The sequence below is a fragment of the Pinus tabuliformis genome, chromosome 9, assembly GCF_031772625.1.
Source record: "Pinus tabuliformis cultivar Carrire ecotype Pingquan chromosome 9, CPIR1, whole genome shotgun sequence".
Lineage (NCBI taxonomy): Eukaryota > Viridiplantae > Streptophyta > Pinopsida > Pinales > Pinaceae > Pinus > Pinus tabuliformis.
In genome coordinates, this window is record NC_142307.1 from 2,020,081,328 (window position 1) to 2,020,097,601 (window position 16,274).

General features: G+C 39.3%; 1 protein-coding gene across 1 annotated transcript in view; it reads left to right on the plus strand.

Moving 5' to 3' along the window:
• Positions 1–16,274, plus strand: part of ZDS (zeta-carotene desaturase) — a 367,078-nt gene that overhangs the window by 175,638 nt on the left and 175,166 nt on the right. Inside the window, exons 7-10 of the mRNA XM_089439231.1 lie at positions 11,517–11,761; positions 11,904–11,991; positions 15,896–15,938; positions 16,025–16,181. Coding sequence (XP_089295357.1) covers positions 11,517–11,761; positions 11,904–11,991; positions 15,896–15,938; positions 16,025–16,181 — 533 coding nt within the window. The remainder of the gene's footprint in view (positions 1–11,516; positions 11,762–11,903; positions 11,992–15,895; positions 15,939–16,024; positions 16,182–16,274) is intronic.

A 16,274-nucleotide genomic window follows, 5' to 3' on the forward strand; every position in this document is an offset into this window, starting at 1 on the left:
AAATTAAAATATTAACGGGTATTAATGAAAATATGGGTGAGAAGCTTCTAAGAGAAGAGGATCAAGTCTAATTTAATATTAGCCGTTGATTAGAGATTAGATCACGATCGTTGATTTCTCAATAAGAAAAGTATAAATGAAGGCTTGGGGTTAGTTGGAGAACACACACAGGGAGAGCAACACTTGAGCTAGTTCGAAATTCTGGGGCGTGGTTAGCTGAGAATTTCGGAGTAAGTTTCTAGTGTAGAGAGGGGAAGTTCGGCAGAGGGACATCAGTCCAAGGTTGAGAACTCATAGTATAGAGGCAACACAACACCAGAGAGAGACAGGGCAGCTCCAGAAGGGTAATGCAGAGGCTAGCAAAGCTAACGCAGTCACTTAGACGCACCATTGGGATTCTGTGAGGTTGATCGAGCAACAGTTCAGCAGATCGATTTCTGAGTTGGGAGGGCTCACGAGGAGGGTGACACTGCTCCTAGAGGAGGTGACGCAGTTCCAACACAGAGCTTGGAGTAGCCATCGCTGCCTAACACTAGGGACAACGTAGTCACCTGTGAGGTTTGTTCATCCAGTTGCTGAATTCACCAAAATATCTGTCTCCAGATAGAGGTACTTTTGCCGAGTTTATTCTCTGTTGGGTGAGCCGAATTTGACACCCTAGTTGTATTAAAAAATCTGCTTAATAATAAAACCCTCATATCTGCTGCACCGGTTTTCTCGCATTGGGCTTTTCCGGGGACGTTTAGTCCAAAAATAAGTGTGTCCTTTGTGTGGTTGTCTCATTTATTTTTCAGTACTTGATCTATATATTGGTGTAGGCTGCAGCGTATTTGCATTAATATTTTCTGAATAATTTTGAAAATAACTTGTTAAATGAAGAACACAAGTAGGTAATGAAAATCAGTTTACTGCAGTAGGATTTCTGGTTTATTAGATTCAGAAGTTTTCACATGGTATCAGAAGGATTGCAGATCAAGGAGAACTGGAGCCATCAACGAAAGGACAAAGGAAAATCTCTGTGTGAAGGTCGCTGTCTCGAGAGACAATGTAGTTTCTGGCCGAGAGAGCAGAGGAGGGGTGACGCAGTCACCAAAGGAGGCTCACACAGAAACTGCATGAGCCTAATTGGGTGACGTTGTTGTTGCAGAGGGCAGTGCAGTAGTTACTGGGCTAGTGCAGAGACTGTTGAGTCTCATTTTTCCGGTTGCCGTGGCTATAGGTGTAGTGAAAATTTCATCTGGAGTTGGGGTGCTGATTCTGTTGGTGCAGAACAATATCTATGGGGCAAAAGCAAAGTAGAGGGAATCAATTCCTCAAAAGATTTCTTGCCAAGAAATCTTGATCCAGTGTTGAGCAGCAACAAAGAGAGATCAGAGAGGGGTGGTTCGACAATGGATTGGCAGAAGGATTTCTGTGAAGGAAATCGAAATTCAAAGGGAGCTTGTTCCTTAGAGGATTTCTAGCGCCAAAGAAATCCAAATTTGAGTTTTGTTGGGGTAGCAACGAAAGAGGGAGAAGAGAACCAGTTTGACATTCATTTGAGTAGAGATGGCCGTTAATGGACTGAAGGATCAGAACGGGTTGGATGGAGCATCCAACTTCATCATTTGGAAGGCCAGGATCCTGGCAATTTTGGATAAAAATCGCATCAAGGATTATGCCTTGAGGATGGTTGTTGTTCCGGTTGATGCTGATCCTCTCAAGAAGTACAAAGAGGCTCAGGCAAAAGCGAAGTGCATGATCTTGGACGGGGTCAAGGATTATGTGATCCCACATATTGCTATAAAGGACACAACACGAGAAATGTGGGAGGCCTTGACCATATTGTACAAGTGAACTTCCGTTCAGCAGAAGATGTTGCTTGAGACTCAACTTTGACCATTTCAGAAGCAAGAGGGAGAAGAAATCGATCCCTTCCTTCTCAGGTTGCAAAGGATCCGTGACTAGCTAACTTTCGTATGGGCTACAACAGATCCTGAATTTATGGTTAGGACTGCCCTGAATGCAGTCATTGAAGATTGGGAAACCTTTGTCCAAAGCATCTTGGGCAGGGCTTCCCTTCCCAGTTGGGAGGAGATGTGGGTAGCTCTTTGACAAGAAGAGATCAAATGGTTGAACAAGACGGGAAGCAGTAGCAAAGGAGTCAAAATCAAGGAGGAAGAGGAGGATGCGGCTCTCGCATTATCAGGACAACAAGGGTAGCAGAAACGAAAGGAGGACATATCCAAAATCAGATGCTTTAGATGTGGAGAAATGTGTCATTTTGCCACACAGTGCCCTCGGAAGAAGGGCAAAGAAGAGAAGTTTGACTCAAAGGCTGCTCTAGCGCAAGCTGACAAAGAGGACGATGATGATTGCACCATGAATGCTCATGCACATCTAGAGAAGAGGTGGGGTGATATTAAGCTGTAGTCGAGAGGACTGCAGTGGGGGCAAGATCCTTGAGTTGCCCAAACTCTTGGATCACATATGGCTATGGGAGCCCTTAATGACAGTCACAGAATGATGGGAGTCAGTTGGTGCGAGGGATGATAGAGCACAGTGGTAGAGCTAGAGTGCCAAAGTTTGAAGTAGTGCAATGGAGTATTGCAACAGTGTGGAAGGCACAAAGTGTATAAAACAACAGCGCAGTAACATCAGAGGGTCAACACAGATTAGCAGCAGAGGTAGCTTCAGCATCAAGGGGCATCCAGACTGACCAACATGTTAGCTTTTGGGTGGCTTTTCAATTGCTTACTTCTTAGCAACTGAGTTGTAGTGCAACAGTTAGCAGTGGCAGTGCTATGGGCAGCATGATGTAACATATTGAGAGGGTGTTGCAGTACAAATGTAGCAGTGACAGTGGCAATGTAATGGGCAACAATACAGATTGCACAATGCAGTGGATGAAGGGCAGTAGGCCGAGCATCAACAACGCAGAGGACCGATGTCGTGGATCAGTGTGATACTTCTGCTGGGAAGTATTGCTAGAGCACATTCCTTGCTAAGAGGGAGTGTTGATTTTTGGGTAGCATCAGATGTGCTCTAGCTTCAAAATTTTGTGGAGGGGCTAGAACACATGAGATCTCCAAGACCCAGAAATCGTTTGGTGAAATTCCACCCGGATTGTATTTTATTAAAATAATTAATATTTTTAATGGGGTTCCTAAGTCTAAACTTAGGAAAATTAAAATATTAATGGATATTAATGAAAATATGGGTGAGAAGCTTGTAAGAGATGAGGATAAAGTCTAATTTAATCTTAGCCGTTGATTAGAGATTAGATCACGACCATTGATTTCTCAATAGGAAAGTATAAAGGAAGGCTTGGGGTCAGTTGGAGAACACACACAGGAAGAGCAGCACTTGAGCTAGTTCGAAATTCTGGGGCGTGGTTTGCTGAGAATTTTGGAGTAAGTTTCTAGTGCAGAAAGGGGCAGTTCAGCAGAGGGACTTTAGTCCAAGGGCGAGAATACATAGCAGAGAGGCAGCACAACACCAGGGAGAGACAACACAACTCTAGAAGGGTGATGCAAAGGCTAGAGGAGTTGACGCAGTCACTTAGAGGCAGCTCTGGGGTTTCTGTGAGGCAGATCGAGTAGTAGTTCAGCAGATTGATTTTTGTGTTGGGAAGGCTCACTGGGAGGGTGACACAGCTCCTAGAGGAGGTGACGTAGTGCCAGCGTAGAGCTTGGAGCAGCTATTGCTGCCCAACACTGGGGACAACGCAGCCACCTGTGGGGTTTGTTCATCCAGTTGTTGAATTCACCAAAATATTTGTCTTCGGATAAAGGTACTTCTGCTGAGTTTATTCTTTGTTGGGTGAGCCGGATTTGGCACCCTAGTTGTATTCAGAAATTTGCTTAATAATAAAACCCTCATATCTGTTGCACCAGTTTTTCCGCATTGGGCTTTTCCGGGGACGTTTAGTCCAAAAATAAGTGTGTCCTTTGTGTGGTTGTCTCATTTATTTTTTAGTACTTGATCTGTATATTGGTGTAGGTTGCAGTGTAGTTTCATTTATATTTTCTGAATAATTCTGAAAATAACTTGTTAAATGATGAACACAAGTAGGTAATGCAAATCAATTTACTGCAGTAGGATTTCTAGTTTATTAGATTCAGAAATTTTCACAGGATGCTGATACCTACAGGAAGATGTCATGATGAAGAAGCCATCTCGTAAAGTAGTATCTGATTTAATGTTTTGTTTTGATTTCTTGAATAATATCTGGATGAGTTCATGCAGGGCTACTAGAAAAAGAGTTGTAAGTACAAGTACAACTAGCATTCATGTGGTGAATAGAAATTCCTGAAAGAATCATGATGAGAAAGATATAGCCGTATGATTAAGGTTTCAGATATGTACCAAGAAGGCCACTTTCCACGAAGAAAGGAATAACATGACGAACGAAGGAGGAAAGTGATCAATGGCTAATGCCCTACAAGGAAGCAGGTCGATTGAATTTCATGACATCAAGGAAAGAAATTGATCAAGCAGCTGAAGGATCCACGAAGAAGAAGCTGCTGATGAAAAGGAGAGTCCCTAGTTAAGAGGGAGCTTTGACAAGTCCCTAATTAAGAGGGAGCTTGGGCAAGTTCCTAGTGAGAAGGAGCTTGGGTACATTCCTTTACAAGAATGGGCATATCTTCCCTAGTTGAAAGGGAGAGATAGACACAAGATTCTTGTCTTCACTTGAGAAGAAAGAATGGAGGATTGGGTAATCATCTGACATCCAATGCTCTTTGAGGATGTGTAGGGCATCCAAGATAAGAGTAGGCAAGAGGTCTGATATTCTTTGAGGGTTGGGAACCCAAGATAAGAATAGTCCTAGAAGGTCATACTCAGTGAACACCTGGGTGGGTATATCGTATGTACCTTGAGAGACAATGATGAAGGTGTATATAGTCATTGGTCTCACCAACATTGTGCTCTAATCTAATGAGAGATAGAGTTGTCAGTCAAGGCCTTGCTATGGAAACAATGTTGGTTACTATGATGCTATACAGATGGATCACCAATCCGATTCTTCTTATGAGAAATTCTTCAGATTGAGAATGACTATGTACCATTATGAATACCTCCCTAGTTAAGAGGGACTGTTGTAAAATGTAACTAGGTTTGGTCTTTATAATGACATGTAATTGTGACTTTTGTAAATGATGTAATGAGGAAAATAAAATTATTATTATAAACCTTGCTTCATGGGTTTCATGAGCAAGTGATTTTATTTTAGATGGCTCTCATTGAGAGCCTTAGGATTTATTATTAGAGTCATAGAATTAATGTCATGTATGAAGAGCTCTTCTTGAGCATGTATATGAGTCAACAAAGGTGTCTAGAAGCCCTCCAATGACAAGCACTAGGTCCACTCCTAATGTCGGCCTTGAAATTAATAAGGATCTCAAGTCAACTCACTATGTAGAGAGTCTAGAGACACATCCCTTCATACACTCAAGTATGCTTATTTGTGATGGGAAACCACTATATATAGGCACCAAGGTACTTCGTATTTCCTTAGTTCAGGAATTCGGATCATCATATGAATTTGGATGGGTAATAACAAGAAGACAGTTCAGATCCCTAGAACATAAACTAATTTGGATGGAAGGAGCAGCGAGAAAAGATGATAATGGAAACAATGAAAATGTCTAAGGGCTAGTTGCAAGTACAATGATTCAAATATCTCTCTCTGATGTTCGAATGAGGCTACAATCATCTCTGAATTCAGATGGGCAGAGGCAGAATGAGGTTCGGATACATCTCAGTGTTATTCGGATGGCAGTGGCAAGTTCTCTGTGGAAACCATAGAACAAACCTGTCTCTTTGCAATCTCGACATGTTTGTGATGAGGAGGATCTCGGTGATCCCACGGTGACACACTCTGTCTCAGCATACATTCTCGATGCAGTCATGGTCTCGGTATAGATACAATCATGATCTTGATGGAGACATAGTTACAATATCATGATCTTGATGAAGATCTCGATGCAACTCTCATATATATATATATATATATATATATATATATATATACATACATATCTCAGTATAGAGATCTCATTGTTATGATGAAGATCTTGGTGAAGGTGCAACAATGATGCAACAATAATGATCTCGATGGTGCAGTAGTGATGGCCTCAGTGTTGCCGTAGTGATGATGATCTCAGCAATGATGAAGAAGAGGATTGGTGTCTTCGTCTTGGATTGCCTTATAGGTCAAGGGTCTTGGTCTTCGTATTCGTCAATTGGAATCTATATAAGAAGAATTTGTGTGGGTTTTCCTCTCAAAGAGTGAGAGGTTTTGGCTCTGGCAAAGAGCCAACATTTTGTGTTATTATCTCTTTTGTTTTGGTAACTATTTGATGAAGTAAAAGAACATACACTAATAACAAGGGAAGTTTGTGTTAATAAGAAAAAGTAAAAAGTACCTCACAAGTAGTTATCATCGTCCGAATAATCTCACCCTAACCTAAATGCCATAGATTCTTCAACAAAGTCCCCATTGAGGGCTTCTAGGATTTATTCTAGAGTCAATAGAGTCATTGTTTTTTTAAAAAGACCCTTCTTGGGCTTTTGAATCATATAAAAAGGTTAAGTATTGAGTTAAATATGAATTATGTTACCTCCACACCAAGTCAGCCTTAAGATGAACAAGTCAGCCTCAAGGAAAGTTATTCGACCTCACCCAAAGGCTATAAATGAAGCAATTCGAATTCCATTTGAAGCACACTCATAGCAAGCAAGTTTGATATCTCTTGAAGCTGGGAAAAAGTGCGAAATAGAGGAAAGAAGGAAAAAGAAGTGCGAGTTTGGTCTAGGAGAAGGAAGGAAGAAAAATCAAAGTTTTGGTGCAACTATCTCTCTCTCTCTCTCTCTCTCTCGTGCCCTAGTTTGGAATATCGAAGTTCTCTTGTTGATGTCATAGCCAGTTGTTGCATGTTGTTGCTGGCATATCAAAGTATAGGTTGAAGTTGTTGTTTTTGGGTACTTTTGCCTCTAGAAGTTGTATTGGGCTAAGATTGAAGTTCCTAAGTGAAGATCGAAGTATTCCAGTGAAGATCAAAATCTCCAAAGCAAGGTCGAAGAAAGTGCTGCTATTGCTGCTGCTGCTAGCAAGTCAAGTAGGATCATCTGCAAGAGAAGACGAAGGCTGACTTGGTGTGGAGAAATGTTTGTGTCAAGGTCTAGAGTCTTGGAATATCTTCGATAAACTATTGAATGAAGAATTACTACCTGGGTTTTCCCATAGAGAGGGGTTTCGGCTTGGCTGTGAGCCTATATCTGGTGTCCGTTGTTTTATGTGCTATTGCTTTGTTAATAGCTTGATGAACTAACAAAAAGAAACCTAATAAGAAATCAAGAACATCACAGGTAATTATCAAGTATAATAAAATCTTTCTGCCTTTCTGATTTTCTAACATATTCATCTGGAAGGAAGGACATCCTAGCCTTCTAGATGACATAGTTGGAGGCTCCCTCCAACCTATCCTGATCTCTAAGCCTGATTGTGGCCATCTCTAGATTTGGTTGAAAATCTCCCTCTTGCTTTGCTTGGATGTTGAATCTGCTATTTGCACTCCCTGTTGGAGTGAGATAAACTGCTCACAGCTTCTAACAATCTGCAACTAGGAAATTAGATCTCTAAAACTCGAGATCCCCTGAGAGAAATATTCCTTCTGTGTGTACTATTTCTCTTCCACCTGGCGCTGATTCTGCTACTGCAAACTGCTGCAAAAGCCTTCTGTGCGCAAAAAAGGAATTTGCTTAGCAAAAATCCGAGCTGTTGCAGTGCCCTCTGCCTACCAGAATCACTCAATTGACAAGCAAGGTTTTTCTGCCAGTCTGCACTGAAAACGCGAACTTCCCCCAAGAAATTTGATCTGCCTGGCTTAGGCTCTATGCAGCCCCCATAAAAATTGTCTTATTGCTCCCTCTGAATAGCAAATTCTTCTGTCTCGGCTTCTGGACTTCCCTGTCTGATAAATCACGTTTTGATACAATGTGAAAATATCACCACTGAAATCCTATTGCAGCAACTGGAATTAATTCTTCTAATTATTAATTAATTTAACAATTTATTTGCTATGACAGATATCAAATAAATCACATTGCAACCTTCACAAATAAAACTGCGGAAAATAATAGCGCTAGAAACTGAGAAATAATCTAGCACCCACACACATAAAAGTTGACACACTTATTTTTGGACTAAAGTCCTTAGAAAAACCCAACTAGGGAAAACCGGTGCAACAACTGAGGGTTTTTATTATTAAGCATCAATGAAATAATCTGAGTAGAATCTAGATGTCGAAAACTGACAATCCTGCAGAGAAAACATTGGCAAAAATTATCTGAGGGAAATTACCCTCACTTCTAGCAATTCCAACACTCTCTGACCTCTAAAAAGCAAGTTGTTCACCTAGCCCCGTGCAGGCCTTGTGTCACCTTTGCGTAGTCCCTTAAACACTATAGCCTGGAACTTATGCAAATCAAGCCGTCTTGCTTGCTGCTGACTCGAAAACTCTCTCTCTGGCACTCTGGAATTGATAACCAACTTCACCCTAGTAAAATCAAATTGCCTACTTGAGGCTTCTATGTGTCTCCGCACAACGCCCTGGAGAAAATCTCGGCCTCTCTGCAAAGTACTCGCCGGATTTGGAAAAATTTCCTCGGACTTCACTATCCCTCTCTGTCTCTACTTCCCTTCTGAAACTCGAACTCTTCCGGCAACTGACTGTTGCTCTCTGGAAAATTGAACTCTTCCAAGGAAATCAAACTCTATGTGTGTGTTCTCCATCTACCCATCGACTTCTTATAATCTATTTTTTGACCTCCAACGTCCAAGATTAAAACTTAATCAAGGGCCCAGATTATTTCCCAGTCGATCCGTGTAAGTTTCTAGATGATTCACACCTTATCTCAATTAATTCTGATTAATTAACCAGATTTCCTAACTTTAGACTTAGGGGAATATTAAAAAATAGGCTAATAATCTAATTGAGACACTTCTAGGTGGAATTTCTAGAAACGATTTTTGGGTTATGAAGAACTCCTGTGTTTTAGCCTCTCCACAAAGTTTCGAGACTAGAATACCTCCAATGCAACAAAAATCAACACACCACTTGATTTGTGAAAGCATAACGAGACAAGTATTTTAGAAATGGAATCTGAACACCTCTACCTTAGTTGGATCGGAGACGAGAGAATCGTAAACAAGGTGCAAACCAAGAACCTTGTCAATTGCTACATTTCTTTTCAAAATGTCAAAAATAGAATTTTGAGTCCTCATCTCCCACCTAAATCCACTACAGCTCAGAACGAACCTAAGTACCCTTGGCAATATAGTCCTCCCCTTTATGAACTACCATCTCCAACCATGCTGTGCCCCATGCGGTGCCGCCCTCCTGAAGGTGTTGAAGCCACTAAATTATCCATTATAATGACTGCCTAAATAGCTAAGTCACAGGACACGTCCTCCAAGGTCCTGTGTCCCGTATTTTACGTGTCGAACACGAAAACGGCCCTAAAACGTGTCGAAAACGTTTTTCATCATGTCCTGTAAAATGTAAAACGTATTCGCCGGTTTTCGTCGTGTCCAGCATCTGGAAAACGCATATTCCGTTGATAGAAAACGTTGCCTGCATAAGCTGCAATTTGTTTTTGAAAGAAACAAATAATTTTTGAGTGGGGTAGCTTAATGATCAAGTCTAGGCCCTAGTATTGATATGCTATTCATGGTAATGTTAAATTCTTAAAGTAAAAGTGACATTCTCCTTAATCTTCATTTTCATCCTTTTACTTAAATTTTTAACATTACCATGAAATGACTCAGGATGTTTGAGAGTGGTTCCGGCCTCATTGGATTTCATATGGAGAAAGTAGAATTTTAGATTTCATTCAAAATGCAGCAGACTTATCAGTTTTTCAGGATTTCAGGATTGGGAGATTGTAATGTTTCCAGGTGACACCACCTACCTGAGCTACTCCTGCCACCAGTAGAGGACGTGGTCTACCTCCTATAGCTCCTACTTCTAGTTCTTCAGCTTCTAGAGCATAGCAAACTCCACTGCCAACTCCACCAGCACCAGCATCTACATCTAGAGGGAAAGGGAAAGCTGTGGCATTTTCTCGCAAGAGGGGTAGAGGAAATCAATAGGATTAGACTTTAGTTATTTTCTTATGTGCTTGTAAGTTGTACATGAACAATGAACATTGAATATTCAAGAATCAAGACCAAGCATATCACATTCTAATTTCTAAATAGTAAATTTTGATTCTATTTATTTTTTTAAAGTGAACTATGAACTTTGAGAAGTAATTATATTTTAATTTGATTAGATAAGCTGCAACCTGCAATTTAATATGGATAAAAAACTATATTCCGGTATATATATATATATATATATATATATATATATATATATACGTGTCCCCCGTGTCCTGTTCCAGGTCGCTGTGTTTCGTATTGAATACTCGTATTTACGTGTCCTCCGTGTCTCGTGTCCTCGTGTCATGTGACTTAGCTAAATAGGAAGATAATCAAACCTAGTAACATCCATAAGCACATCAAGTGGATGAAACCAATCTAAGTTCACCTGCACCCTGGCTCATCCTTATCTAAAGCTGGTCCATGTAAACCAACCACCATAGTCAGCCCCCTTTTGTTCCCAATTGGGGTCAAACACTTAAAGAGTAGATTTGTATCTAGATCAGGCTTGCCTTTGGGCACCACTAACGATAGATCATAGAACTTCCACCACCACCTCGATGACCGCCAACAATCAAGTCTGCAACTGGAAGAGAAGAGGCCATCGAGTCCCAAAAGTCAGCCACTCTCCGAACTTAGATTGGGAAAATAAACAACACAATAGCCTGTCAAATGGTCCCAAATCATTAGTGTGACAAAAACACATTTGTCTTCAGGATCCAATCCATGAGCCACCATAAAGTTCCACAATTAAGATTATAGAGTAATCACAACACCCATGCTCCCCTTGGCAATGCTCTGAAGTGTGGAAGGAGGCATTCCAACAGTAATTGATTTTTGAAACTCAAATACTGTCGACTTAATCTCCTGATAAAACATCATGAACAGTCTTCTTTTGACTAGGGATTGTCATCACCCACACATTCCAAAATAGTAGAGAGAGCTTCATATCAAAGAAAGATGGAGCCTTAAACTACTAAATCAATTAACTGTTGCAAACCCCGCCAAGGTTGGAGTATGTTTATCAAGTTAATGCACCATTGTGTCCTTGCAAGATTTCATCCATGGTATGGAAATGGGGTCCTCAACTTGTTCACCTTATTTACAATATATTGTTTTCACTTTGTTCTTTTAGAATTGACAAACTTTTATTTTTTGTTTTGAATTTTCGAAGTTCCATTTTATGATGTGGATCATGACATTAGTGCATTTCCTTATTGCTGTTCATGGCCTTTGATATGTTCGTTGTAATTGCATAAAGTTGCAGTTCTATGATGTTCAAACTGTGTTAATAATTCTTTTGTATTTACTATCGTTTGATTGCCAGGTGAGTTTTTCTGAATGGTTTATGTCCCATGGCGGCACCCGCAAGAGTATCCAAAGAATGTGGGATCCTGTTGCTTATGCACTTGGGTTTATCAATTGTGATAACATCAGTGCTCGCTGTATGCTTACAATATTTGCTTTATTTGCGACCAAGACAGAGGCTTCACTGCTACGCATGCTTAAGGGGTCTCCTGACTTGTATTTGAGTGGCCCTATAAAAAGATACATCACAGAAAAAGGTGGTAGGTATGTACCAATCTGCTTTTATGGAACCTTACAAAATCCCTGATCCTTCTACCAGGAGAGTTTTATTGTCTTCAGTTCTCCCATAGATTTCAGTTCTTTAATTATTGTGTTGTACTTGCTTGTCATTGTTTCTGCATCTCAGGTTTCACCTCAGATGGGGGTGCAGAGAGATATTATACAGTAAGAATTCTGCAGGAGAAGCATATGTGTCTGGTCTTCATCTCTCCAAGGTTAGATATTACTTCTCTTTAAGAAAAATCTACTTGCTTATCTCTTTTTGAGACCATTTGTGTATGTCAATGCTATTTAGAGTGAAATGATGCTGTTTTTTATGACAGGCTGATTTTCCTTCTCTCTTTCAACGCAATTGGTATTTTTGCTTCCAGTCACCGTCATATATTTTCCATTTGATACTGGTTCAAAAGGGTTTGTTTCATTACTTTTAAATAACCTCGGAGTAGGATACAAAATTAGAAAATTTCAACATGAATTGCCAATGATTTCATCGTAGGTGGATATATTTTTTGGCTGTGTCAGTGTTTAGTGATTCTTCCAGTCTCATTTGATCACATGTTCTAGCTCCTTTGGATGTAGAATTTTAGAACAGTCTACAGGTGTGTTTCAGTGAATAGAATGTTTTATTTCCCCTACAGATGTGAGTGCCAAAAAGAAATTTAAAAATTTCATTTTTACATATTGAAGATTAGCTTTGTTATTGGGTCACTGGAATTTGTGTAAATTAGATTTCTTCTTTATCTTTCCACTGCAAAATATATCAAAACAAATAACCAGTTCCATCTGAAATTAAAATATTGGTCTCTCTTTGTGTGTTGAAAAATGAGAAAACATCACTGGAAATACATTCCACTGTGTTCCAAGTTTTGAGTGGCTTATACAGTATAGACAGGAGAAAGGGTGCATGTACATGATTCCATTAATTTATGGTTTGGAGAATGCACAAGGGAATGGTGTAGGAGATATCATCAAGGCAGAGAAACACATCAAACACAATTTTCCACCAAGTTTCGGAGATGCAGGAGCTGGGAAACGCACATGGGGGACAAGTGGAGACACACCCCAAATTTTAAGGAAATTCATGGAGGCTGGGTGGTCGTTAGGGTCCCCCAGTATAGGGGGCTTGTTACTGCTCAAACTAGCAGAGTTGGCAAGGTTCAACCAAGCCTGCTAAATGGTAAGCATTATTAGGAATACACCCACTATCACCTGAGCGTATTCGTCTCTCTTTAGGCTAACTCTTATGAAACACCAAGGGTGGTATCGCTACAAACATAGGCTCAACCAAAGTATAAGTAGAGTAGTGCCTAAGTATATGGAAGAGATGTGCACGGGACGTAGAATAGATGGTGACAGGGTGTTTTGTTAAGTTACTCCATGGTGTAAAGGTCATTGGTTTGAAACTCCATGGGCAAAAATCCAACCATGCTAAGGGCTGGTGTGGCCCAAGACAGGTGCGATCCTTTGGTGATTTTGATGGCTTAGATGCCCTTGGATTGTGGCCTGCTGTGGCATAAGATGTACACCTCAATGTGGGAAAGTTTGCAACCCCACAAGGTATAGTCTTTAAGGCGCATCTCTCAGAGTAAGGGCTGTCACCTATTCCCTACTCACTCCGTTTAAGCTCTTTCCTAGGCAAGCTAAGGGGGGTAGTCCTTAAAGATAGAAAAACTAAGGAGAAGCTTGTTGAAATCAACAAGTCTAGGAGATACAAAGGGCAAGACAATCATTTCTCTTAGTAACTTGAATTAATATTAGATGGCAAGGGAGATTATAATTATTGAGCAATGCAAGGAAAAAGATAGATCTAATTAGAACAATATGACATTTAAGATGAAGCAGTGAGAGACCAGTGCCTTAGAAACAATGCTCAAATGAATTTAAAGATACTTGCGCAATAATAAATGAGATCTCAAGCTACAAGGTAAGCAATGCTGCAAGGAAATGTTAGTACAAGAAATCAATAGATCAGAGTAATCAAATATATGAGCAGTAAAACCTTCAAAACCAATTGCAAGGAAGAGAGACCTGTGATTCCAAGTAAAGATGATATTCAAAGGACAATAAACTCGAAATAAGAAGTGCAATGATGTAAAACTTGCAATTACAAATTAGGTTCACAATTCCAATTATAATGATCAGTGATGATGGATGAATGCAAAATCTGTCTAATGTGAGATGCAAAATCTTGGTTATTTTTAATTAATTGCCTATACCCAATGTCTCACAAATATTATATATATATATGATGATACACATTAATGTCAATTATTTGTTCACATCTTATATATCACAAACCACATATATGTGATATTATTCATTAACGTCAATAAGTTTCATTGAATAATTAATAAGTTATTATATTAACATTTGAGTTTAATTCAATTATACATTGGGTGTTATACCAAAGTAAGTATAGTGGTTTGTTTAATTAAGTTTATTATTGAATGAGCTTATTAATTAATGGGTTTAATAAATTCATTAAATTTTATCATAGAATTTTGAACTTAATACATTCATGAAATTCATGATAGTTAGGTACTTAATTTATTATTAATTCATTTATCCATATTTAGACACTCTTCATAACCAATTAGTAGTTATACTAGTGCAGTGCATGCGATGCATGCATATGTAGCTATCATATGCATGCCTTGTATGCATGCTAATAATCATGTTCTATCTGTAATTTGAGAAGGTCATTACACTTATATTTATAGATTTTTTAGAAGGGTCTCTTCTTCTTAATTGATTGAGTAAACTTTACTCCAAGCGCCAACTTTAGTTTTTTTTTCCCAGCTGCCCCAAAACTTGCCCAACAGTGGGAATTTTGGGGTTTTCCCCCTTTATGGAGGACTACAGCCTACAGGGATTGATAGGCTATTTCGTCCCATTTTGCAATTAATTTCCCGGGAAGATTACATCATACCCTAGCTGAAATGTAAATGACAGGTTTACATATTCTGTACATGTATCCCAGCTATCTTGTTTCGTCTGAGAGGTATAAATAACTTTAACTGGGGTTTCCCATTCACAGAGATTTCGAAGTATTATAAATTTTGACTGCTGCAGCCCGATCTTCTCCACTGTCACTTGTATGTGTTCTGCTACTGGTATGGTATTCCAATAGAGAGTTTTATGTCCTGGAAATTTCCCAGAATTGGTGTAGGTTCAGTTATTGTTCGGCCCCAAAATGGGGTAACCTCAGATAATGTTTCCTTTGAATCAAAGCATTCTGATTTGTAAACTGCACCCCAAGAAAGATCACCAACTACCCTGCAGGTATTCTGTGTCCATTGAGGTACATTTTCCATCGTACTCTGATGGGAGTGCATATATATCGGCCAAACATAATCTTCACAATAAATAATAGTCCTATAATGTTGTTTTTTACCCAGGACCATTATATTAAACTGATCTGTGTTTGCACAAATGATCAGGAATTTCAATTGTACAGGTTTTGTAGCCGCATTGAAACATAGCACCGTCTCCAACCCAATTAGAATAGGGATCTTGATTTGGAATACGAAACATATCACAAACTACTGCATTCTAAATGCAGTGTTTATCACTGCTATAAAAGGCTTCCCATTAGCACTGCAACCTGCTGTTCAAAGTCTTTCAGTGGAAAGGGTCATAACAAATACCTCACGCATTCATTACACCAAAGAAAGTCTCTGATTTCCCATTATTTATTTCTTGTCCTGTGGCTATCTCCTATTTCTTCCAAAGCTGCCTTTAATTCTCTGCTTCTGGAACACTGGCCTTACTAAAGAATTGATTGTCATCCACATACATAAATTACTGTTCATATCCAGCCCCAGTCATCAAAAGTGAAGTGAAAAGAAAAACAAAAAAGCTAATTGCTATACATACCCCTGCTCGGAGGAGGGGTAATAGGTCCACGAGTTTGTATTTTGTGTTGACTTTGGTGTAAAGTTTTGTTTTCTATAAGACATAATAAGTTTCATGCATATACATTGAAGTCTCTTGTTTTCAGCATTTCTCCAAGGATTTGTTTGCCCTAAAACTTTGAATTGTAAGCACCATTAAGGTGATGCTTCTAAAAAATTAGCATATTCTAATGCTAATTTAGGCTTGTTATATTTGGAATTGCAGGCTACACAGAAACAAATTGTAAAAGCAGATGCATATGTTGCCGGTATGCTTTTTATAAATAAGGCTCTAGGTTATGTTTCATAAACCATACACTGTGGAGCAATTCTGACTTTTATATCTCTTTGGCAGCATGTGATGTACCAGGTATTAAGAGATTGATACCATCAGAATGGAAAAATTGGGAATTTTTTGATAACATCTACAAACTTGTGGGTGTACCAGTTGTTACTGTCCAACTCAGATTCAATGGTTGGGTAACAGAACTTCAAGATCTTGAACATTCCAGGTGATAATATGAAAGTAGGAAGGATGTAAAGCATGAAACTATGAAATGTACTTGCAAAAAATTCAGCTCTTAATTCTAGTGATTCTTGTGCAT